The sequence below is a fragment of the Phodopus roborovskii genome, unplaced genomic scaffold (assembly GCF_943737965.1).
Source record: "Phodopus roborovskii unplaced genomic scaffold, PHOROB, whole genome shotgun sequence".
Taxonomy (NCBI): domain Eukaryota; kingdom Metazoa; phylum Chordata; class Mammalia; order Rodentia; family Cricetidae; genus Phodopus; species Phodopus roborovskii.
This window is the reverse complement of record NW_026125281.1, coordinates 34,885,472-34,912,871: the sequence shown is the minus strand read 5'-3', so window position 1 is coordinate 34,912,871 and position 27,400 is coordinate 34,885,472. Positions and strand designations below refer to the sequence as shown.

Genomic DNA, 27,400 nt, shown 5'->3' with positions numbered 1-27,400 from the left:
AGTTTGGCAACTGAGAATAAATGGACATAAAGTAAGACTACCAAGTTCTTAATCTTCCTTTCTGGACAGCTATGAAAGCTCTGGTCCCGTGCATAGCCTGATGACCCGAATGCTGAATCCAGAGAGGACATTTTGAAAACGCTTCAAAAGGCCAGGAATGGTGTTGAACGACTTTAATTCCAGCACTCAGTAAGGTCTTGGTCAGCTTGGGCTGCACAGAGAAACTCTATTATAAAACAAACAAAGAAGCAAAAGCGTTTTCAAATGTCAAATGGAAATTTAAGCAAAAGTGACTAGCCCTCATTAGATTTAATAAGGCCAAGTGACTACTTGCTACAAAGAGGAACACTGTTTCACCGCAGGTTTGATGGGAGTGACACCCATCCATTTGTTCAGCATTGCCAGGAGCACCTGGGGCGTGGGAGTCCTGCCCTTGTGGGTTAAAACCAGCTGATGGGCGATGTTCTTCTGTATGTATGCTTCTCTTACTGGTTGATGAATAAAATACTGTTTGTCCAGTAGCCAGGCAGGAAGTATAAGCAGGGTTACCAGACCAGGAGAATTCTCAGAGAGGAAGGCAGAGAGTGACCACCAGGGAGACACCATGCAGCCATTGAAAGAGTAAGATGCTTGAGCCTTCTCTGCTAAGATAAGGCCATGCCGAAATACTTAGATTGATAAAAATGGGTTAATGGTTAAAGAGAGAGCTAGCTAATTAGAAGCCTGAGCCATTGGCTAAACAGTTTGTAATTAATTGAAGTGCCAGTGTGTTTATTTGGGGCTAAATGGCTGGGGGGACCAGGTTGGGAAAGAAGGCCCATCTACAACCAGCAACTTATATTGCCAGTGCCTACCACACATGCCTGGCAACTAGTTAATATGCAATAAATAACATTTAATGTTGAACGAAGAATAAAAAAAATGGGGAAGTAAATACTTGATAAGAATAATACTCTTGGTGGCTGACAAGATGTTCCAGTAGTTAAGAGAACTGGCAGCTCTTCCAGAGGACCCAGGTTTGAACCACAGCACCAAAAGGGTAACTCACAACTATTTGTAACTCCAGTTCCATGGGATTGGATGCCTTATTTTCACCTCTATTGATATAGTATGTTCATGGTGAACAGGTATCCATGCAAGCAAAACACAAAACACTCATATAAATAAAGCTTATTGTAGGGGCACAATGACATACAAAGGAACCTTCCTCAGCACAGTGAGCACTCTCAATTTAGTAGCAAACCTGAGGAAGCAGATAGCCTGCATTTCTCACTTTTTCCCCAGAACAGCCTTGTGAGGTTTTCATTTGTCACTGCATAGACGTTTCTCAACATATACAGGCAAGAAACAAATCCACCAATGATTTTTTTAAGTACAAAAGAGATAATTCGGAGAATTTTGTTAGCAGAGACTGATTCCCAGGAAAAGTAATCTTCCTGGGCACTAAAACTTCTTAAATACTAACTAAAATATATATATTCCTAATACAGTGATTTAATAAATGTTCCTATTTCCCAGACCCAAACATCATTGCTTCAGAAGAAAGCATTTCTCACCATGACAGAAAACAATTTAACTAAGTAAAAACTGGACTATTTAAATATACACAGCCAAGATGAAGTATGTCTTTATAGAACAGCAGATTTTACAGAGATGAGAAATTTGCTTAAGTGGTGGGAAGGGAAAATGGATTCATCCACTTCAACCAAGTATGTGATGCCAGCATGTTTGAAATGGTGCACTGGAAAGGCCCCCATTTTTTTCCATGTAATAACCTGTTTTGAATGTGATGAATTTGTGTTGCTTTTTCTCATTCATGTTTTCAGAGGTTTTCTGCCTAAAACCACTAATTAGTGTCATAAGAATGTATCGCTATTAGAAATACAACTCGCATATAAAACTATTAATATGAGTTGCTGCATTCTGAACTGTGTGACGGGAGCAATAATGTCAACCGGTAGCAAAATAAGTTTGATTGGTGAGATATTAAAGGGGAAGTTTATTTTTTAATTCCTTTTTGTCTCCTACCTGGTACCTATCACACACAGATCCTGGTGTATAGTATGTGCTCATAAAACATGAACATATAGTAGACATACAAGACTTTCAAGGCTTCTCATCATACTGCTTGTCATCAATCTTTAAAGCAGGATTGATTTTTGAAGGGAAGAATTTTGAATCTATTTAATTCCAGTTATCATAGTTAATATTTGTTAAATACTTCATATGTAAAAACTGAGCTAGAATCTTCATAACATTGACTAAACCATTGACTATTTGCAATAACTCATTTATTATCATAATTATGCTGAATTATGCTGAATTATGGGGAATTTGAGCCATAAAGGAGTAAAGAAACTAGTCCATTTCTATATGGCTGAGGAACCCTCCCTTCACAGGTAGATTTCTCAGGACACAGCTCTGAGAAGACAGGTAGTTTTCATGTACATCTTGCTCAACAGACTGTAGAGAAGCAGATTCAAATAAACTAGAATAATTTTAACAGAATTTGGGAAGTTTTCTAATGTGATGGCTAGTTTTGTGTCAACTCGATACAAGCTAGATTTATCTGGAAAAAAAAAAAAAAAGAAAAGGAACATCAATTGAGAAAATGCCTCCATAAGATCCAGGTGTAAGTGATTGATGGGGGAGGGCCCAGCCCATTGTGGGTAATCCCAGCCCTGGAGAGAAAGCCAGTGAGCAGTGTCCCTTCATGGCCTCTGAACCAGCTCCTGTCTCCAGATTTCCTATCTGGTGATGGACTGTTATAGGGAGCTGTGAGTGAAATACATACTTTCCTCCCCAAGTTGCACTTGGTCCTGGGGTTCCATCACAATAATAAATCCTAACTACGACAGTGTACTATGGATAAAACTCAAATCATCCCATTTTTATCTAAGAAGTGTTAAAGAGATCTAAGCTTTTGTTTAAGCACACGCTAAAGATGATGTTACTGCCTGCAGGATTATACTGTGAAAATGAATAGTGATTCCAAGTGATAGAATGGAGAGTCTCCTCAAGAGAGTGTGTGCGTGCAGATACATTCCACTTCTCTTTCCTCACCAGCAAATGCACAGGTACAGGCATTTCCTCCTCTTTAACACCTTTCAGTAACAAGCAGGCAGCATCCTCATTCTTGACATGGTTTCCACAGTAACGGACCCTTATGGTCCTTTCAGTAATATAAAGAGAACCCATTTCAAACTTGGATGGTAAGCTGTGCATTAGTACCAGCAGATTAATTAGGCAGAACACAGATACCTTCTGGTAACTTTTAGACTAGCCATTACGTTCTTTGGGACCAAGCCTGCCAGGGCCAGTCCATTCAGCTGTCTATACGTCAACTGTAGGCACTCAGATTTGTGACTATATTCTACTACAGCCAGTTATTATTTCTGAATCCTAGCAACAAAACCCTGAAAGAATGAACCTTGGTGCAAGCCTGTACCTCGGTCTAACTACAGCAAGAAAGAAAGGACTGGAGGTTAGCAGTTGAGGAGCAGAGATGCTGCTGTAAGCTGCAGCTCATGGAGAGTCCCCCTCCTTCCAGGCATTCCTTACCACTCATATGCAATGCAGTTCTTACTTTCATTCTTTTCTGTGGCTCATCAAAACCCAAGTCTACATTTTTTTTTCTCGTGCTATATTCTCTCCTTCAATGCCACTGTCAATTAAGATGTAAGACAATCCTGGGTAGTGGTATCATTAGAGTCATCAACGGTCAGTAGCTCTACCCCTAATATGTGCTCCTACCAGTGTTTCATAGTGATGGGTGCCAGTATGGGTAGATGATAAGATAATGCTGCCATTGCTTATCGATGCCTGTCCACGATGAGAGGTTGCTACCATTGATTAGTGATCTCTGCACAGGAATGGAGAAGCAATCTAGGGTTAGGGTTTGGTAGGTTTGATCCTTGTTCCAGCTCTCATTTACAAGGGACAGCTCTGAGGCTGATACAAATGAAATAAGTCTGCCTTTTGTCAAAACAACTAAATGGCAGAGGCTGGATTGAAATTTAGAAAATCCTATTGCTCCTATCAGCGCATTTTCAAGGCATCATATTGTTATATGATTAAAAAGCAGAACGATCTTGGGTATGTATGTAGGCTTCTGAGAAAGATGTAGGCATCTTTTGTTTCTTCACTGTCCACTTGGCAGACACAACCCAATATAGCTGGCAGTCTTAGTCATATGAACCTTGAGGGAAGTATTACATTCAGTCCTAGTTTGCAAACATAAACCATCTAAGGCCTTAATCATGTACTGTGAATGCCAGTTAGCTGAAACAAACTGCATGTGCAGATTTGTTTAATATGCAACATTTATTGAGAGTGTGCTATGTGCCAAGCTTTCTATCTAGTACTTTACATACGTTAAACTATGTAGTCTTAATAGCAAACCAATGTGCTATTAACATCATTTGCAGTTTCTCAGAGGAAACTGAAGCCCAGAAAGGTTATGCAATCTGTCCAACATCATAAAAAGCCAAGTTCTGTGTTGTATAATTTTAAATGTCAATTTGCTATAACCTAGAATCACCTGGGGCAAGGGTCTGAATTGAGGAATTGTCTAGATCAAATTGGCCTATGGAGAATGTCTTTCCTTAGCAATCGATGTAGGAAGAGCCAGGCCATTATGCAGAGCACTATCCTTTAGGCTAACCCTTGAACTGTGTAAGACTGAAGAAATCTAGCAAGCAGCATGGGTATATTCATTTCTTTCTACTTTCGATTGTGATATGATGTGACTAGGTGTTTTAGTCCCCAACTTGATTTTCCTGAAACAATGGACCATATCTTGGAATTGTCAGCCAAATAGAGCCATGAGTTGCTTTTTCATCATGGTATTTTATCACAGCTGCAGAAATGAAGCTAAAAGTGACAGAGCTGTATTCGAATATGAGGACATTTAAAGCAAGTGTTTACCCTCTTGAACACATTCTCTGTCGCATATTTCCTGTCCAGGTTTTACAGGAAGACAAACTGACCATGCAAAGTTAAGTTGACGTCATTTTTTGACAACAGTTAGGGCTTACCACAGGGTGGTTTGAAATTTTATTATTGACGTTCCTCATGTTTTAGTAAATTAATCTACCTCAATGTTAACAAAATATATAGATCTTTAAAACACTTCCTAAAACTTTCAAGAAGCTAAGAACAAAGCCACTCAAGGATGACTGTAGTGAGATATTTACTTTGTCTCCTTCTGTGGCACTGACCACGCCCATTGGAGGTGGAGCCATGGGCGGAAGTGACCTGTGGAAGGAGGTCTGAGGAAGAGCCTGGATCGCTCTCTTGCTGGTAGGATTCGGACAGGAGAGCATCCGGTGGAATTTGCTGGTATTCATCTGTCTAGGTTCTAAGTTATTTCTCCCTGAATAAACATCTATTCGGCCTATTTGTTTATCCTGATCCTTATTTAACCGCAATATCTGGTGTCAGAAGTGGGATTAGGATTTTCACTATCACAAAACTTGAGTAAAAAGTGGCATCAAGGCAAAGATAGCCTTGATATTCTCTAGTCTATGAGGAAACCTCAACTCATTTGACATTAACTGCCCATGTGTAACATTAAGGGCACATTTATAAGAATATTTTTAGATAATTCGAGCCTGACAAATGACAAGTGAATAAAAATAGATGAGATCTTGATTTACTAGGACCAAAAGCCAATTAACAATGACTTTTATACAACCTCATGACCTGAGGAAAACATGCCTAGGATACATGATAACATCATGAACATATGAAGCACCAGAAGTCTGAAAATGGTTACACTCAGTCATACCACACATATGTCCCCTCAAACCACTAACATACATATGTAGCTAAACACCAGGACAAAGGTTCTGACGTTCCTAATGTTTGATCCAATAAAAAAGGACTACACTGGGACTTGGTTTCTTCAAATCACAGCTTGTGTAATGACCACAGGGCTGACTACTAAGGGACTTTGTTTGGGGCAATCACCTATGGGCCTTGTCTCTTCCCAGTGTTTTGGCAGATGTTAAATGAGTGAACACTTGAACATGCTAGCATGGCTCAGCATTTAGCAGGTACAAACTCCACTAAAGTCCTGGCAGGAGGTACCAGGCCAGTGAGCATAAGGGTCACACGGCATCCAACACCAGATAATGCAGGAAGGCAGGGGCAGTTTCAATTAAAATTCAAGGTTTTCCTCAGAACAGAAGACAGTAATAACCCAACACAGTAAATTACTGCTTTGGAAATAACACCCCGATACAAGAAATAAAAGAGAAATTTATGACCTTAATCAATCTTCTTTTTACTCATAAATACATCTCTATCATCTGCTTTATTTATGTGACTCCATCACCTTCCCAAATGATTTTCAGTAATTTCTCGTCGCTTTCCAAAACAGCTGTGCCTGCATGGAGGTGCAGGGAACAGGGCTCAGACCAGCCTCCGGGATGACCATCACACTGAAGCTCAGGCTGCTTCTGCCCCCTCTGTTAACAGCCAGCGATGCAGTACCATTGCTGCAAGCTGTAATCCCATAGCTTCTGATTGTTTTCCCACCCCCCTCCCCCGTTCATCAAAGCTCCCCATCCTAAGGATGTAATTGTAAATTAACAGGGCTTCAAAAATCCTCTCACAAGTAATGCTATGTCCTCAAAAATCCAAAGCTCCTTCTCATAGGTGACGTAAAACACTTGCCATTGTCTAACTGACAGCCTATTCTTTGGAGTTTGTATTTTCTGCTATTGGCGACTGTACAGTTTTGTATCCAGCCTAAGTCTTTATAATCGAATGGTGTGCCGGGACCCAATCTCAGCACCCGGGAACCTCGCCCCCTGCAGTTCCCTGGGGCTTGTACACATAGCATGGCACGCTTGCTGCAGACACCAGAAGTCCCTAAGCCTGAGCTGTGGGCCGACTACCCAGTGTTGAAAGGGTGATTCAGCTCTGCTTCATCTCACTCTATTGCAGGACTGAAGTCACATTAGTGTTCCTCCATCAGAAGGCTGACCTTAAGCAGGAACAAGATATAGAGCTACAAATTATTTCAAGCCTAAAACACTCCAATAATCTCTTCATGCTGTTTACTGAAGAAAGTTGCTCAAAACAGGCTGGGATGAGAGTTTGCTTGCCAGCTAAATCCTCTTCAAATACTGAGGAACCGCTAACTTCACACATGTTTATCATGCTTGAAGTTTTGTTATTGTGTGAGCTCCTTTTTTTTTTTTCCAATGGAGTTGTTACCAAGTGCTCACAGGGCCTTTAAAACATGAGAAAACTAGAATAAAGGGGGGGATAAGAGGTAACTTTGGGTTTCTTCCTTTTATAGTTTATTTTTCATTTTGAGTAAAATGTGATTGCATCTTCCCCCTCCTTTTCCTCCATCCAGCTGCTCCCATGTATTATTAGTAATAATATGCACTTACATATGCTACATACATATGTTTTTTGTTTTGTTGTTGTTGTTGTTTTTAAATTGCTCAGCCCTGTCATTTATTTACTATGGATTCCTTGCAAACAGACACAGAGAACAGAGTCCTGGGAAGGGCTCCACAGTACTTCTGTGGTTTTCAGAAAGGGAGACTCTGTCTCTTAAGCGACAGCTGATAATGTCTCAGAGGTCTTCATTGCAGTAGCTGGGGAGGCATGTACCAGTGACGTGGTACACGCCATGAAGCTGCTAGATTATTTTAAAGTGTATGGGGGCTCCCAACAGGACAACACTATTAGACTTAATCCGCTAAAAGGCTAAACGGTATTTGGGCTGAGAAGTTCTAAGATGGCCTTTAACAACATGTGTCCTGAGAGAGATGTCCCCACAAGGTATAATAGCCAGGGTATGGAAGGAGGGAGCATGTTGTCCTTTGGGCATGGCCACTCTGAACATCCCTCAGTATCTCAGAGGTGTCATGATCCCAGATTACAGTTGCGAGTTGGTCCAGAGGGGATCACCCAGCCTCTCCACGACATAAGAACAGTGCAGAGACTGCCTGCTGTCCTTGTTCATTTAGAGCACACTGACAGGGATGCAAAGGTCATCTCTGATTTTGAATAGCCCCATGATAAATCTGCAAGAGTCCCATTTGTTCTCCTGAACTTGTTAGATTAAATGAGCACAATTTAATGTTCTATAGGACAAGGTCTCCCTTCATGGCTGAATGATGGAGTTAAGGGTGATTTACGGTTCCGGGTACACTCATTTGCCACATTTTCTAGGTCTTATGAATACCAAGGTGTCGTTCAGGCCATTTCTGCTGGTTTGGAAGAAGTTACCATTCCCTATGAAGGCAGTGCAAGAAAGCAGTAATGACAAATAGCACACTTGTTTGTACGGTCCCTCGCCTTGTTTTTTATTTTCCCCTTGAAATCTCTGTAATCCTACAGGCCCTTTGTCCCTGATTTCCTAGAAGAGAGGGCATTATAAGCACGTCACCCCCCAAATAGAGGTGGGCATAAAGAAGGGGTGTCATAAGCAGATCACCCCCAAATGGAGCTGGGCATAAGAATGGGGATTAACTAACTTTGGAAAGCAATTTATTTTGTAGTACTCCTATTTTGTGAGGTCAAAATTTCTTTGACAATTAAGCATTCAAGCTATTTACTGAAACTGGATAGTGATTACTTGTTTATTGAAGTAGGTCTAAGCTCCATTTTCCAAATTCTGCTTTGTTCTGTGTTTTAGAAATAATGCCAAGAAAGGGTGTGGATTTGGGTGGGTGGAAAGGTGGAAAGTATCTGATGTGAGTTGTGAGAGAGAGGAACCATGGTCAGAATATATTGTGGGGGAAAAAAAAAAACCTATTTTCAATACAATTAAAGTATAAATAAAAACCCTGTGTCCAGATATTATATAACATCCAACATTTTTGAGACTCTGATGTTTTACTCACAGGGACATGGTTTTTATTTTACCTAATTTATGAAACGGGAAAGAGAAGGGGGGTATGAAGATTGATGGGGAATGGGTGGAGAAGGAACTTGGAATTCACAGTTGACTCTCAAAACCACAGCACTGGAAGGTGAGAGTTGGGGTAATTTGCCAAGATGGCTGCCTCTTCTTCAGAGCTTTCTCAGGCCTAGCCACATCCTTTAGGTCAATAACATCTAGAGACTGCATAGCCAGATCCTCAAGGGAACTTCAGCCTCTGCTGGGAATTTGTCAGAAGCACAAATTACCAGGCTTCTCCACAGGATACCATCGCTAATAAGATCACCTGGTGATTATCAAGTTGATGCATGGCTTGGGTTCCTCAGTTAACTCTTTTATTAATGTCGAGAGTTACCTGTTATCTTTTACATTACATACCCAAAGTCAAGAGGCCATTATTTATAGCTCATTGAAAAAACTCAGGTATTTTGATATTGGATGTCTGCATCCCAAAGAACCAACCATCAGGTAGAACTTGAGGCATTCTCATGGAAGACACAATTTTAAAGATTCCTCTTTCTCAAATGATTTGGGGATTTTGTGTGTGTGTGTGTGTGTGTGTGTGTGTGTGTGTGCGCGCGCAGTTACTTGCAGACAAAGTATGTTTGGCTCAGATTTATCCCAAGATGTTAAGCCTAAACTACCACTGGAGTGTATGTGAGATAATAGGCCTGTGAACAGAGCAAGGATCAGGATCAGGGGCAGACAGGGGCAACTGTGGAAAGGAACAAAGACATTCCAAGTCCTAATAGGCAAGAACTGGTTTGAGAAAGTATCTGTTTCATAGACACATGCCATTAACACAGTGGACACTATGCCTGGGCCTGGGTTTATCAGAGGGAAGGAAGGCAAAACCTTCTGTCTTCTGTCTATTTCTAAACAGTTACTTAGGAGGCAGGTTTCTCAAAAGAAGATTTAACAGGAAATCTTAAGGCCCTCTGAACCCTAAATACCATCAAACCACCAAACAAAAGATGATCAAATATCTGGAGGTTATGATCTCATGTATCCCCTTTATAATAACAGCATGCATCTTGGAGTTGCTGAAATATCTCTGGACTAGCTTAGGAGGTAAACTGAACTAGTTCCCATTCCTTGGGTGGTGACCATAACTCTGCCTCTGTAGACCAGCACATTCCTCTGGACACTCAGGGCTGCTAGGCTTCCTAGCCATCTGCTTGGTCTGATCCTAGCTACCCTGTCAATGGCTGACCGTCTGCAGAGTTCAATAGTTTATATTTTATATAAGTTTCCTTACATACTTGACTTTCATGAGGTATGATGATGTATCTTCTGATGAGAATAAATCTCCTTAGTTCAGAAACCATCTTCTCTTACATTCCCACCCACCAGCACTGGGTCCAAGCCAACAGCAGTACCCACAATGCCCTTCATAAAACTGAAGGGAAGGCCCCAAGCTACACGCCAGACAGTGAGGCAAAGTCCCTCAGAGAGTCACTGTTTGGGGACACTGGTACCCATGTGCGGTCTGCTTGTAGCTTCAAGGAAGACAGACTGAGAGTAATAATAATGTCTAATGCATAGTGAGAGCTGTACCAAACGTTAGCCTGCCAAGCTAGAGTGGCCACAATAGACAGAAACGGAGCAGATGTTCTGAAACCGTAGAGAACTCTGCAAGGCCTGGGGGAGAAACATGGTTCCTCTTCACCTGAGCGTGAACACTGCCAGCCTCTTGTTCATCGCCCTGTGCAGCACCAGGAAGGAGCTGCGTTTGACCGGCCTCACCTGCTGTCTGGAACTAGTGCAGGGTGCAGGCCGAAGAAGTCTTCCCAACTTGACAGCTTATATTTTCCTGCCTAATCTACAAGAAGTACTTGAAGAAAGTCCACAGCCCACTTACTTTACATGGCTCCAGATCTGGTAGAGAAAAACTAAAATGGGCCTTTTGGCTCGGCAGAGAACTCTTTCTCTTCTTGGGGGTCAGTGACATCCATTATGTGCTTTAGGCTGTAGACCTAGTACATTGGCACAATTCACATTTACATTAATCATTTTAATCTTTATTTATCATGCAGCACATTTCCAGAACAAAGCAAAACTCTTTTAAGTTTCATCTCCACCACAGAGATAACAAAGAATTAGTTTACTAGAATCAACAACATTCCAGTTTAGAAAATCTAAAGCACAAATCTTTGCTAAAAGTATTACTTAGCTATATCTCCTGATTTATTGTCGAAAGATATTGCATCGATGCTTTTGCCATTATTTCACACCAATGACTTTATAAGGACAGAAGAAATTCCAAAATTAAAGCTACTACCAGGGAGTCAATCAGATTCTCTCCACAACAAGAGCAACACCCTGATCTAGGAGCTCACGGGCTTTGGTGAGCTTGACCCTCCCGCCCTCCCAGCGCTTAAAAAAAAAAAAAAAAAAAAAAAAAAAAAAGTATGACCTGGAGAAACAGCTCAGTCAGCAAAATCCTTGCTATGCAAGCATGAGAGGACCTGGGTTTAATCCCCAACACACTCATAAAAAGCTAAGTAGGATAGTGTGTGCTTGTAATACCAGCCCTGAGGTAACGGATAGATGTGTATTCCTGGGGCTCTCTGGTAAGTCAGTGTGGTATAATTGGCAAGCTTCAGATTGTTGAATGACTTTATCAAGAAAAAAAGAAAGAGAGAGAGAGAGACAGAAGGAGAGAGAGAGAGAGAGAGAGAGAGAGAGAGAGAGAGAGGAAGAGAAAGAGGAGGAGGGAAGGAGGAATGGAGAACAAAACCAAACAAAGTAACCAAGAACAAAAAAAAAAAAAAAAAAAAAAATCAAAAGAACTGAGTTTTGAGTTTGGCCATCTCTGACCTCCATCTGTCTATGTACAAATACAACTCACACACACACACACACACACACACACACACACACACACACCACCCCCATATAAAGAAGATATAGCCATAATAGCACACGTTTCTTTTAGAGTTCTGCAACTTCCTAGCATCCTCCGCATGCACTGTGACTCCCATTGCCCATGAGTAATAACTGTGCTGTTGGCAAAGATGCATTCACTTTCCAGATAAGAACCCTAGGCTTAAAGACATTGAAGCACATTCCTGCCATTAGCATGAAGCAGACAGGGTGCCATCATTTATCATGTGACTTTGCTGTGCCAGGCAGTAGTAGTTACGGCCTCATGGGACTCCCAAGTTCCTCGAAGCCGTCATTACTCCATGCTCTAGTTTCGTTTCTGTTGTCCTGACAAAGCATCCTTACAAAAGCAACTGAAAAGGAGAATGAGGTTATCGCAGTTCACAGATCCAGCTCACAGTGGGAGGAGCCTGAGACATTTGGTCACATTATATCCGCAGTCAAGATCAGGGAGAAAAGAATATGTGCATGCTCGCTTGCTTGCTTGCTCTCGCTCAGTGCAATTTTTACACTCCTACACAGTTCAAGATTGCTAGGGAATGGTGCTGCCATAATGGGCAGGGTGTTTCCACATCAATTAACCTATTTAAGACAGTCCTCCACAAGCATGCTAACTCAGTGATGACGACACTTCATCGAGACTTGATTGATTCTTGGCTGAGTCAAGTCGGCAAAGCTAACCATCACACACATGAAAACTGAATTTCTGAGGGGATCAGTAACTTAGTGAAGAACAGAAAGCTGGCTACACCAGCTTTATTATGTCGATTTATTGTGTATTCCCTGTGGTGGTCCACAGAGTTTCACAGTTATGGAGTCAAGGGCAAGTATTTTAATCACAGCATTCTAAACATAAAGCGATCCCTCCTGCCCATCACTCTTGACAAGCCCCTATATCCACCAAAGTCCCTGTACTTCACGTAAGTATTATTCCCTCACTGGTCACAGGTGTTAACTGTTCTGGAACTTTCATATTACTTCTGGTCTCTCAAAAGCTCAAAACGTATCTTAAATTTATGAACTTATTTATTGGATTTTGTGATAAAAAGAAATAGGTGCAATGACCTTAATAACGGAATAAACGAGATATGTTATTTTCTTACATTGTGTCTGGAAACCGAGGCATGCTGTGCATTTCTTTGAGACAATTAGACAAGTTAGATGAAAATGTCATTCTGGGCACACTTTTTAAAAAACATCTCTGGCAAAGACAGAGAGATTATGAATACAATTAAGGATCTTATTATGCAATGTAAGCCACATTATGATAATGTAAGGCTTCCTGAAAATTCATGTGCGTAGAAGACAGTAACCACAGAGCACACAAGATCTTTACATCAGACATTGCGTGTGATAGTCATTCATTTTTCAAGAAAGTGTGTGTGTGTGTGTGTGTGTGTGTGTGTGTGTGTGGTTGGGTCCACACGTGTGTGTAAGTGTGTGTGCATGTGGAGGCCAGAGAATAGCCTTGAGTGTCATTCTGCAGCAACACTGCCTATATTATTTTTGAGACAAGATCTCTCATTGGCCTGGATCTCTGCCCATAAGAGACATTCTTCTTTTTCAACTCTAAGCGAAAGCCAGCAGTAGCTCTGTTAAGTCCTTTAACTCGAAAGCAGGGTGTCAGGTTCTCCTCTGATGACTGAAATGGCAAGACAGTCACGGCGTAGCAGAGTGTGGACGTGAGGCATCGTATGTCAGGTAACTTGTTTATTGACATTAACTTTGCTTTTCTTCCCTCTCCTCTTCCCTGTGATGTACTGGGATTCATTTTTCTCTCTCCACATTTTCCATTTTATAGTCCTGTGTTAGAGCACAGAAGTGAACCAGAAGGTCTCCTTGCCACAGTATCAGGTATAGGGTGACCATCTATGGTTCGTGTGCCTCAGATGTGGGGCCAGGCTGCTGTGTCTGAGTCCTCTCCATCTGCACAGTATGCCTCAGCCAGACCCTGCTAGCCGATCACCACCTCTCATTTATAATGAAACAGAGGTCGAGTCCTGATCAAATACTTTTAAGAGCATTAAAATATGACTCAAAAATGTCTGACTGACTCAAAATTAGGCTTATTAAAAAAAAAAACCTTTAAGTTTTGTGAATTGGAACTTGATATTTATAAAGGACTTAATGTTGACTGCATATTTCTCCTTTAACAGATAAAGGCAAATAATTACAATTGCATTAGTATTCCTGATGAACATCTATCCACACCAACAGACATTCAGCTAAACCCAACACTGACCAACATCAACCCACCTGCCCAGAGCAACATGAATTACATTATTCTAAATTCTAGTTAATTAAAGCCCCATCCATCACCTTTTCTCTGAGGTCTTGATGTCTCTGTTCAGATCTACAAGTGGCTTACTACAGCAAACAGTAGTGTGCTGAGGCTCAATACAGGAAAGAGTAGTGAGCCATGTTCCAGTGGGCACCCTGGTCAGGACACATTCAGCCAGTCCTCATTGTTTCTTTCTAAGAAATTCAGTTCTTATTATAACCTTTAGAAATCTTTTGAGCAAAAGGTGAGAACTTAAATTTTGCCTTTTTTTTTTTTTTTTTTGTTTGTTTTTGTTTTTGTTTTTGTGTGTGTAAAGATTCAGACACAGTCATGGGAAGTTCTTTGGAACACTGACACTTAGTGATGGAGAAAGTAGGAATGAGAATCTCTGAGCTTAGAGTTAAGCCTTTAAGAGGTTCATTTGAAACAAGCTGGAATAACGCCAAGCAAAGCAGAAGGACCTGGAACTAGACAACCAGAGGCCTTGCAATGCCAGCTCACATAAGGAACCCAGCACAGGTCAACCGCCCTGCTCTCAAGAAAGAGAGGAGACAGATGATCATCTGAGGGGTCCTGGACCATGTTTTTCAATGATTGGAGCAAACTTGCAGCTGGCTTTCTGTGTTGCTTCTGATTCTGACTACATCAGTCCATGTCAGTGTCAGTGAGATTAAAACACTCCAAGTCGACAAGAAAAACATCTACCTGGGCAAAAACTTCCTCCAGAGGAAAAACAAAAAAAGATTCTCTTTTCTAGACAACGAAACAGAAAAGCGAGCAACAGCGAGGACCAGACAACACGTTTAAAAGTAGACAGTCCTTACCTGTTTTGATATTTATGGCAAAAAAGTTCTGTGGATTTCCACTTGTAATCCTATAGGTCAGTTTTTCATTGGAACCAGAGTCGGGATCTTCAGCTTGTATCTGAATGACAGACACATCCTTGGGAGAATTTTCCATGACAACAGGATAATAGATGGGTTCTGAGGTCAGTGGGGCGTTGTCATTCACATCTTCAACCTCTATGTAGACCTCAATGGTGGAATAGAGAGGGACCACGCCCCTGTCTGTGGCATACACTGTCAGCCAGTATGACCCCGTTGTCTCCCGATCTAGAATGTCAGCAGCAGTAATGACTCCTAGGGAAAAGACAGAGTACATGATGGCTTCAGCAAAGGAAGGCAGTTAAGTGAGTTACCCAGAATTCCTGAGGGCAGCACAAATAATCTTGGCATATTACAGAAGATTAGCAAATGCATAAAATGAGATTAAGTTGGGGTGTTGCTCTTTATATAAAGAAAGGGTTTTCTGTAGGACTAAACTGTGTCGTTCTCTTATTTGTCAACTCGAATTACACTCATTTTGCATTTCCAAGATAGACATGTAAGATACATATGTATTCGTGTCTGTGCATAAATAACCTCTCTATATGCACATAGACTATATGGAGGAATGAGGAAATAAGACAGTGGATCACACACACACACACACACACACACACACACACACACAAGATAGAGAGAGAGAGAGAGGAGGAATGAGAAGACAATGGGTTAAGAGACAAAATAAGTCCCATCTTCCAAGCCAATTTCTCTATTTGATGTGATGCTGAATTGATTTCATAGAAAACAAACACTCTTCTCGGGTAAATTATTTTATCTACTCATTTACAGGAATGAAATAGACTCTTCAAATGTTTTCTTGTCTGTTAGAATGGAAATGTTTTACCTGCAAAGATATAAGCCTGCACCACACTGTTTTCCCAAGGAATCAAATGTCACAGCTATTCTGAAACAGTCAGGGAAGAAGCCATATCAATATACTTTCTAAATGAGCTTCATCTCCCTCAAGGACTCTACTGAGGGCCCTAAATAAACCCTGAACCACTCTGAAAGAGGCTCATGGACAATCATTTTAAATTAGGTGCAAAAAATATTGCCTAAACTACTTTCTCATGGCTTCCTTATTTCATGTTTGAAATAAGAGCCAAACAAAACATCAAGTAACAGCCAGAGACACACAAAAGACAACACTGTGCCTTCCATGTCCCATCACAGCCATCACCCCAGTAGCCAAGCCACAGAAAGTTATCACAAGGATAGGGGTCTGAGCCACAACTAACGTGATGGGAAACCAGGTCCCAGCTTAGAACGTTTCAAAATTAGTTCCAACACTCTTAGAAGGTGTAGGACTCATTAAATCTTCAAGCCTCAGGAAACGGCTCCTCAATAATCTTAACTCTCCGCTCCTTCATTCTCAGTGCTCCTTTGGCTAATTTGGCATACAATTTGACCTGCAGATCTTACAAAAACAAAACAAAAAACAAAACAAAACTATTGCCACTGGGAAGGGAGAGAGGATCTATGCAAACACAGATTGGAATGGGCAAGGATGAGTGCCCCTCGGGACGGGCAGGGGATGCTACAGCTCCAAAGTTATTTACTACAAGGAATTTATCGCAGTTATATGCCAGAGACAAAGATCATCATATGCATAACATGAGGTTAAACTGAGATGCCACTCTTTATATAATAAGGTCATTTTTTACAATAATAAAACTCAAGCTAAGAAAGAAACTTTCTACCTGTGTATTTCTCCAGTTTTCTTTAAAATACTTTAAGAGTCTAATTCATCAGGCAAAAGCATGTGTTTTGTGTGTTGTCCGTGTGGTTTTAATCATGGGGATGTAAGTCTCCAACCCTAACTCAGGATAGTGTTTGGGGTCTCCTAGCATGTGGAATGGGAATCCCAGTTTTGCTTAGAATCTTTTTCTCAAAAGATTCCATGAAGTGAAATGAATTAAACTGTTGCTCTCATGTGGACTCCTGACCCACAGAAAACAGAAGCACCACCAATACTCTTTTTAGTAGACTTCTCTATGTTCCTCTTATCAGATAAGAAAGCTGCAAACACAGCTCGCAGGCTCAGATCTTATACCTTAGAACCTTAGGAGGAGTAACTGCCTCAAATAACTACCCAGTAAAATCCTGAGAGCAGACACCTCACGTGCTCTTTCCAAACAGAGAATGCCTTCTGACTTGATGGTGATTTAATGTTTGCCGAAGGAACCTAGGCGTGTGCAAATAGCTGTACACACCGTGTGGAGGCTGCTTAACAAGTAAATAAAGAGCTCACTTCATGTCTTGCGTTAAACATGTTCTAGGTAACAAAAATCAAAGACACAACAAAATAAGGTGGATCAGGTCTGAGTTTTACTCTTTCGTCCCTATTTATAAGCTGTGCCATAAAAGGCCCATCTATGTCTATTATGATGGAGGCTTCCCATGGGAAAAGTATTCTACAAAAGTTCTGTTTTGTTTCAGCAATTCGTGTTGAATCTCACCAAACTACCTTTTCTCTTTGAGCAATGATGGCGAACCACAGACAATGTCATACTTCTATAATCAGCTTTGGTTGGTCAGATCATAGGGAATGCACATACACAAAAAAAACGTTAGAATTCGTGAATAGCTGTGATAATCAACTTACCTTTCTTAACAATGGAAACAATAAGCCCTTTGTTCTCCATTTATTTATAAAGAAACCAAATCCCCAAAGGAGGAAAGGCTATAGTTTTTCCTAATTGAGTTTCCGTAGTTCTCATGATCTGTAGATTTCTTGGGTTGTTTTCCAATTTTCATTTGAGTTTGATTCCATTAAATGGCTGTAACCTCTGACACTCCCCTCCCTTGCTTTCCTCTGCTGCTGCTAATTGAGATGAAACGTGCCCACTTGGGCTAAGGACAGCGCCAGAGGCACTGAGGAGACCCAGATAAAGGCACACTGTGCTGTGACAAGGAGACAAAGGAATTCTATGGCCCCTAGAATAGAACTCTGTGAGTGCGGCTTGCGGATTCGCTCAGTACCACAAGTGCTGCCTTTGAATGGGAAGGGGAAAGGACAGGAGGGAAAACAGAAGACTATTTTAGGACCACTTTGTTACCATACTGACTTTGACCACATGTGAGATAATTCAATCTCTTAAAATATTTAAATTACTTCATGATCATGAGCTATTTAAATAACAGTGCAGGTTAATGATAGTTTTTGATCAAATGACTGAGGTCTGTGAGGAAATCGTCTTGTATTTGCAAGGCAGGGATGAAAAGTCACGTTGATTTGTCTCTCCTTATAAAGACATTTGCTTAGGAACTACCCATAGTGCAAAGCAAAAAATGTATAAAGACAAATACATCTATTTTATGGTTTTTAAAGATGACAATACACTGAAAATACAAGATCATATGTAAGCTGTGCGGACACCACGCTGGTGTTCTGCCTGTAGAAGGCCTGGCCCTAGGAATGTCAATGTGTGTGCAGCACTAGAAAGATGCTGACCAGGAGGGAAGGCTGGCTGTCGGAAGTAGTTCAGGACCCCCACTCCACAGGTATAGTGCTCAATTAACGGCAGAGCATTCCTTAGCTACCTAGAGTCACAGAGGAGTGGGGCGGGGCTCTGGAAGCGAGGGTCTAGTGTTCCTGCAGCCGTCACTCTATCACCATTCTTCCTTTTACCCATCTCAGGTCACAAGTAAGCACAGGTAAATTCCAGGAAGCTACGCAAGACGGTGACAGAGAGGCCAACAGAGGGAAGGGTGACATTAACAGAAAACAGCTTCCGGAGACAGCTCTGAACACAGGTCGCATGGGACAGTCAGTTCACACCACATGTGAAGTGGTGTGTGTGTGTGTGTGTGTGTGTGTGAGTGAGTGTGTGAGTGTGTGTCTGTGTGTGTGTGTGTGGTGTGTGTGTGTGTGAGAGTGAGTGTGTGAGTGTGAGTGTGTGTGTGAGTGAGTGTGAGTGTGTGTGTGTGAGTGAGTGTGAGTGAGTGTGAGTGTGTGTGTGTGATTATATGTGGGAATATGTGCTCATGTTTTCGCATTAGGAGTCATTCCTCAGGAACCTTCTTGGCTATTGAAATGGTCTAGCCACTGAGACCTTGGTCTTGCTGGCTAGGTGACACTGCCTGACCGGCAAACCCCAGCTATCCTCTTGCTTTGCCCCAGCACAAGGGTTATAACCATGCACCACCATGCTCTGCGTTTTTCCACAACTGCTGAGGACCCAGCTTAGGCCCTCTCGTGTGGGACTCACTCACTTTCCCAAGAGTCATCTCCCCAGAGCATAACACAGGAGACTAGGACGGGTTCGCAGCAGCTGCCTGCTCTGAATCTTACACATGCTAAGCAGCCACAGACCTGCTGCCCTCTCTTTCTGAGTAGTTTTATTCACAGCCTTAATAAATGGAGCTAGTTGCTATCCTCCACTAGCCTGCTGGTGCTGTGGCCCAGGGCATATCAGACCCTGCCTATCTTACTCAGCATGAACCCCATACCTACAGAGTACCTGACAGATACCCCATATACTCTCCAAACAATAAATTAGGTGTGAGTATGTGTGCACTGTTTCTGTCTGCAGAGGCCCCATGGCTCCTGACAGGTGGGAAGAACCTAGCAGAGAATTAGCATCCTTTGTCACATCTGTTAATGGTATCCAACATGCAGCAATAAGCTGTGAAGCAAATGAGCACACCTAGACAGCCCAGGAGAGCAGAGACAGAGGAGCCGTTAAAAGCAAGATTTAATTAAAATAGTATGGGGCCCAGCTGAGAAAGGGTCCGCTCCTCACTGATTGGCGCAGGCTGTGCATCACCCACACAAACACAGCAGACATGACATGTGAGCTCACTCTACTACAGACACACCCTCGAGAGTCTAGTGGCACATACAAGAAGCCAAATACCATGTTTCGTCTGTGGCCCTTCTCATGTCTCTGTTGTATAGCCAAGGACAGGATCAGAAATGAGTACAGACCCCTAAGTCATGGGTCAAGGACAAGGGCTGTTCCTTCCCTGATAAGATGACTAAGGGCCATTACAGAGGAAACACCTGGTGGTGGAAGTCTCCCAGCCTTGGACTGAGAGCCCAGTTGTTACCTAAAGAGTCTGGTCTGGGTCTGACCAGGTTGGTGCAACAGCTTCAGGGGCCAGGCAAGGAGGCAGCAAAGGGCCTGTCTTCTATCCAGATTGCTTCCCTCTACCCGTATCTCCTACGGTTCAGTCTCCACACGCACAAGGGCACGTGCAATGCGAATGACTTGTCTTTCTTCCTAAGTCACAAATGTAACACTCTGCTTTGTAAAATGAATAACTGGGTCCTCAAGTGGACGCGAGCTCTGTTTTCCTGCGGCATTTAGTACACAGTCCTGTCTGCCCGTCTATCCGTTCCCTAAGCGGGACCGTGTCCGAATCCTCTGCTATCTTCCCTGTGCTGCACAAAGCACAACGAGACGAAATACTCCTGAACCACTGCCCTGCACAGCAGTGCTTCGCCGGAGACCACAGCAGCAGGTAAAGACCATAAAACCTTGACAGGAAGACCGTAAAACCCAGTATGACCGCTTTCTACAGCAAGGATGGTGAGGGAGGGAGGCAAATGTGAAATACATTTATTCATAACAACTAAGTGCTTCAAAGACATGGCCGGCACAGGAGTTTTGAATCAGCTATAAAAATATTTTATTTTAATGAGTAGGCTTAATTGGCCATTTGTGTGCATTCCTGCAGAGAAACAATATTAAACTCCTAACTAACAGTTGTTCGCAACCAAAGGCCTCCCAAGCACCTTACTCTCTGTTTGAGCCATCAAACTGGAATAGCAAATACAGACCAGAGAGGTTTCAAAGGCTGGCTAAACGGGCACAGTGACAGCTGGGGACCAACCAAAACTGGTGAGCAGGAGAAACGAATTCCAGAAACAAGTTTGCGCTGCGGCTTGCCCTGTCTCGGTGGCACACTGACCCCCCTCTTCCTCTCCCCCCCCCCCCCGCCCCAAGAAGCCTGCTGGCTCCTCAGGGAATTCGTGCGGCCCATGGCCCAGCTTGTCTTTGGAGAGTAATCTGGATCCGACAGTCACAACTGTTCTGAAATGAAAAAACTACGATTCAGCTCCCATTACACAGTAATTCACAGCCTCCAATGGACAAGCAGGAGTCACTGACAACTCCCCTTTGGAACAGTGTATGTCTTCTAGTTCAGATGACAGCAGTCATTCATTTGGATAATGTGATTCGAGTACGGTCCCTCTCCTCGGCTGTCACCTTTGCCACAATGAGATGATGCCACCGTAGGGTACCGCCTCACAGGAGTGGGAAGCAAGTCCCCCTATGTTCATGAGAACTGAACCCAGCAGGTGGGCAGAGAAACACCTTATTTTTACAGGAAAAAAAACCCAGTGTTCACTAAGTTTAGCAGTAATTAGTAGCAATCAGTCCCTAGGATGCGATATCACTGTCCCATGACAGTTTGATCTTATTTTTGTGAGTGTATACCCTGGTGTGTGGCTGCAAACTCAGGGCCCCCACACTTGCATGGCAAGCACCTTTTACTCATTAAACCATCCACCCCCTCAGCTTAGACGTGCGATCTCAAAGACTAAATACGATAAAATAGAAAATGAATACATATAATAGGAATAAACTTCATTTGGCAAAAGGTAGAGGTGGGGACAGGCGGGCTCTAGACATGGCACCGTGGAAATGGAGTCGAAGGAATGTACTTCTTCTTTGTCCTTTGTTAATGATGTCCCCTGCAGAAGGCACGGTGTCTCTCAACATCACTTTGTCTTTAAGGTGAGGGCATCTCCTCACAACAGCTGCAGATTTGAGGACAACTATCACAATGGTGTAAAACACTGTATGCTATGCTCAGCAAGGTTGTCCAGTCTGTAATTAATACTTTAACTATCAGACATGTATGATGGTTACATGATTATTGTAAAATTATTGGTGTTTTTTGTAAGGCAATATACATATTGCAATCATGTATTTTTCTAAAACCCAAGGATCAAATATTGCTTCTCAAATTCTATAGACATGACTAAACAGCAAAGGTGGACATCTGTCCATCACCATACGCGGAGGCTTCTTAGGAACAAATTACCTCCTCCCTCGGCTTTGCCCCTGCCATACAAACATCACAGTGATTGTCAAACAAGCTGACAGGCTGTCTGTCCACCCTGTATTTATGCATTGGGGGGGGGGGGACTTTGTGTTATTTGGCAATATTTTCTTGTCTTGCTTTGGGTCTCTGTTTCTAAACTAGAGGCCATTACAACTTGTAATTAAGTCTTTCACAAAAGTAATCATTCTTTTCTGCAGTCTACCCCATGCTGACATAGACAGAATGCTGTTACAATGAATGGTTGTAAGTTGTCAGCCTAATAGAAACAGGTGGAAATTTATACACATATATGCATACATACACATATGCGTACATACACACATATACTAGAAATAACAAGAGAGTACCATGATTCTCTCATTAAACTGCCAAGTCTCTGAGCTATGAGTGATGCATCTGTTTCCTCTGAGTATATCATGTGGGCTCAGAGGTCACGCTACTCATTTGGACTGAATGATTATTAATTTGCACATGTCAAAATTCACTGGAAGAACGGATGACAAGCCAAGAGGCACAGAGAAAGATAAAACACAGTGTGTCTGAAGTGCAGGTTCAAAGGCAACAGAACGTTCATGTTGCTTCCTTGAACTCAATACATCATAGATGGGACAGAAAATGGAAATCCATATTAGAAAAGAGCTTAGCAAAAAAATCAGAGGAGGGAGGAAGGGAGGGAGACAGGAAACGTATGTGCATGTGTTCCTTCAAGAGCATACATAAACTCCATGGGCAACTGACTTCTGGATTCCTGAACGGTACTCAGTTTGTATACATAAATGCTGACATTTAATGGCATCGGGGCTCTGACTCTGCACCACTATTAATAGGCACCTGATTATGGCTTTTCTATTTACAGCTTTCCACCAGCTTCATGATTTCCCAGTGCACATTACCATTCATTGGTAAAGGGCACTCTAGGAAATCTAGTCAAAGACAATAGCTCAACCACAATTAAAACAATTGCATTAGCTGACCTGGAGAGAAAGCAAAGGGTGCTGGGAAATTCCCTGCAATATTTCACAGCCCGAACTAATTAAAGATCACATCCCGATTCAGCCAGAGAGCAAACACAAGGGATACCTGCAGCTGAAGTCTTTCTAGTTTGATGGGTACTGTAATGAATTTGGTCCCCGAGGTACAGACAACAGAAAGCAGCTTCCAGCTGCAGGTTGCATGATGAACGTCTGGCTTCCTTGGATTCCAGGACTTGTTCCTTGTGACCTATCCATCCCACAGGACAGCCATCAGCTAATTTTTCTGTGAGGAACAGAGGGCATGTTAACCTGTTAAGTCTCCCACAGACTTAATGTTGACAAAGATTTAAAAAAATAGCATGTCATGATTGTCAGGCCTTAAGGTGGATGGGTTTCCTTTTATTAGCTTAGAAGAGCGGTTCCTCATTGAAAGCAGGCAGTAGGCTAAAAAACGCTTTTACCATGTGATTAAAGTACCTTCACACAGGCAGCTGCAGGCACCTCAATTTATTGCGCTAATGCCTGGAGGTAAATTAAGGTGGCAACTTTCTTTTCTCCATCTCTAATAGGATTGTACATTCTGCTGCTGGCAAAACCGATTACACTATTACCCACTGCAAAGCCTCATCTCTGAATGTTGATGTGTGTTCTATCACATGCACCTTGAAAAAGAATTACCTCTGACTACTTTTTTCTGATAGGGGGAAACTTCCTGGAAGTGTTTTCAGGGAGACTGAGATTCAGAAATGTGAAGGAAAGTACACAGTAGGCCTTGTGTGTGACAGCTAGCAGATGGCTCTATTTTGAAACACCGTGGCATATTTGCTCCGTTGAAGTTTTTGTACAACCAGACTAATCATGCTCATGAGCATTTTATAATGGTAATGTCCCCAATCAAGGCAGGTGCTTCAATCACCAACATAAATCCACTCTTAGAAGGAAAAAAAAAAAAAAGCCATATAGATAATACCACGTTAAATGTGGATTTCACTGATAGCAAATTAAATTAAATTATATAATTCAACCTAAACTAATGTTTTACAGCTCAACACAAATATTTGGGAAATGATCTGCAAAGGAATAAGAAGCTTGAGTGATTTTGGCTTTTCACTCTCAATAGCTCTTTTTAACTCTGGTCAACAAATACGCACAGGCACTCTCTCCGCTAGCTCAAGTAGACTGGAATGTGAACACAGAAAGACATCTGTAGCCTGTTGTTTTGACTTCAGCCCAACCCTGGACTAAATATCAGCAATTTCTCACAAAACCCTTGGCACGTGTGCTAGTTCTCCAAGTCTCAGGGCCAATCGTAGGCTCTTTCAGCACTAGGCTGTGGCTTTGCTGAGAGAAGTCACAGTTCTTGTGCATTCTCCTCTAACACAAGGTAGCGACTGGCTGGCTCAATCAAAGGAAGGATGGTCAATTTTCAGGAAGCAGCCAGGATTTGGTTTCTGTCCAGATTGACTCAAACTGCCAAGGCAAGGTCAGAGGTAGAGGAGACGCTTGCTGTGTTTGTCTGCAACTTGTTTCCATGCAACACCCAAACTGAAAGTTGGATTTTGTATAATGTAATGAAGTGGATGGAACCAAGGCACCTCCCAGGAACTGATTTTCTCTGTTCCTTTGCTGCCTCTTTCATAGACTGGTCATTCCACCCTCTAGAATTCCAAGGCAAATTTCATGCACCACTAATACCCATTAACCATACCATGCATCAATTTCCATTTCAATATGCAAACTAGGCATCAAAGGTCAATAGTAACTGTCTTCTGTGTGAGCAGCACCTAGCATAAAGAAGGACACATAGGTCTGCAATGAATATTTGCTAAAGTAATAGAATATAGATGTTAAGAAATGAAGTCCATGAGTAAGCAAAGGTAAAGTTTAGATATCATTTCACAAGCCAGGCAGCAAGAGTGAATTCTTTGAGAGTGAAGGCAGATCTGTCCTTCCCCACACTTGTTCTGTGCCCAACCCCCCTCCCTCTTGCCTTACACCCAAGGTTGCCTCTAACCAGAGCTATAGGAGAGAAAAATTTCAGAAAAGAACTAACAGCTATCTTGTATCTTGTAAGCCTTTCCCAAGGTGACCACAATCTGAATGCCTTAATACAGTGATTGACTGACAGATTCTGACTAACTTAAGCTGTATTATCTCAATAATGATGTCATATCATAAAATCCAGAGACACATTCGGGTCAGGGTCTGACTCTTCATTAAGTGGTGGTGTGACCTTTATCCAGCCAATACATTTCTCATCATGCCTGTTTCCTTCTCCAGGAGATGGATGAGGAAGAGGAAAAGGACACCTAATCCACGGAGCCACTATGATAACTAACTATGTGAAAGTAATAGAAAGACAGATTTCCAGGCTTGCACAAAATTCACCAAACAAAAATGTGTTCCCAAGCAGATGCAGAGATCCACAGCTAAGCACTGGGCTGAGCTTCCAGAGTTTAGGTGAAGAGTGAGAAGATCCATAATATGAGCAAAGGCATCAAGACTCTGATGGGGATATAACACGTTTTAATAAGGATCAGGATAAACAATTAGGCCGAATAGATGTTTATTCAGGGAGAAATAACTCACAACATAGACAGGTGAACACCAGCAGGTTCCTGATCCAAAGAATTCCTCCGGAAGTCCTCCTGTCCCCATGCGGTTTGCAAGAGAGAGGTTCCCCTGATCCTCCTCAGACCCAGTTCTCCAGGTCACTTCCGCCCCTGGCTCCACCCCCAAATGGGCGTGGTCAGTGCCACAGAAGGAGACAAAGTGAATATCCCACTACAGGGTTACCCACAGAAACAGCTGACCCGAGCTAGTGGGAGCTCACTGACTCTGGACTGACAGAGGGGGAATCTGCTGTCAGAGGCCCTCTGAATGTGGGTGACAGTTGTGTGGCTTGTGCAGTCTGAGAGGCCGTTGGCAGTAGGACCAGGATTTATCACTAGTGCTTGAACTGGCTGTTTGGAGCCCATTCTCTTTGGAGGGATACCTTGCACAGCCTGGATATAGTGGGGAGGGCCTTGGTCCTGCTTCAAAGTAAGGGGCCAGAGTTAATTGACTCTCCATGGGAAGCCTTACCCTCTCTGAGGAGTAGATGGGGGTGGAAGGGAAGGTCGGGATCAGGAGGAGGGGAGAGAGTGGGACCTGGGGTGGTATATAAAATGAGAAAACAATGCTTTAAAATAAAAGAAAAAAATGCTAAAAATTTTTCCATCAAAAGCTTTTTGGATTTGTACCTACCAATAGTGTTTAAAATGAACAAAGTTTTGACTTGCATCTTCCTGTGGTAACAATCTTCTGATACAGACCCACCATCTAACAAAAATTAAACCTGAAGTGCGGAAGAGATCAGCCCTGTGCACCCTGTTGAGGTGGATGGAGAGCTGCAGGATATAGGAGGGAAGGCAGAAGTGTTGCTGTGCCGAAGGCTGATGACCTGTGATACAAGAAGGGCATGAGACTTCCCTTGCATCTACAGAGAGCAGGTATATGGAGACATGACTGTCATGTTCAAGTTAGCCTTGCACAACAGCTACAGGATTCCCCACTGATGTCAGGCTCATCACGAAACACCTTCTATCGCAAAGGAGAGAGAAAAGATGCCCCGGGACGCTGTGCATTTCAGTTATGGGTGCAATATCCCTGCACTAGAGAAGAGCATGGTGCCAGACACTAAGCAGAACTTTACCTTCTCACCGTGTAAACAAATACTCCGCAACAGTGAAGAGATTTTATAACATGAAGTAAAAATACAGTATTTAGGTTAGAAATGGGAGACAAAGTAGGAGGTCTGGGCAGATATCCTGAAGGTCTAAGATACCTCCTTATACTCATCCACATACCCACTGACTAACCTGTTAACTAATACACTTTATTTTAAGTTGCATACTGTAATACTGTACAATTACTGTACAAATGTTGGGTCTTATGAGTTTTCTCATATATATATGATATGTATCATATATATATATATTATATCCCCTTAAACTTATTATTCTCTTTTATATGTACCTCCACCACCCAATGAGTCCATTTCCTTTTCCTAAAATTACCCTCCTACTACTAGGCTTCTTCCTCTCTCTCTCTCTCTCTCTCTCTCTCTCTCTCTCTCTCTCTCACACACACACACACACACACACACACACGCACACACACACAATTTCTATACATAATATATTTTTTTTTGTCTTATTTGCTTAACATTATGAACTCCAGGTCCATCTATTTTTTTCTGAAAATGACATAATTATGTTTTTCTTTACAGTCTGACAAATCTTTCCTATGTACAAAGAAAATGTTTTCTTTATTGATTAATCTACTGACAGACACCTAGGCTTGCTCCATGAATTGGTTATTGGACTTGTGTGGCAGAAAACATGAGTGT

The 27,400-nt window shown here is 42.2% G+C and overlaps 1 protein-coding gene across 1 annotated transcript in view; it reads right to left on the bottom strand.

The window, feature by feature from the left end:
* Positions 1 to 27,400, bottom strand: part of Fat3 (FAT atypical cadherin 3) — a 553,599-nt gene that overhangs the window by 287,624 nt on the left and 238,575 nt on the right. Inside the window, exon 3 of the mRNA XM_051198808.1 lies at positions 14,900 to 15,214. Within this exon, the coding sequence (XP_051054765.1) occupies positions 14,900 to 15,214 (315 nt within the window). The remainder of the gene's footprint in view (positions 1 to 14,899; positions 15,215 to 27,400) is intronic.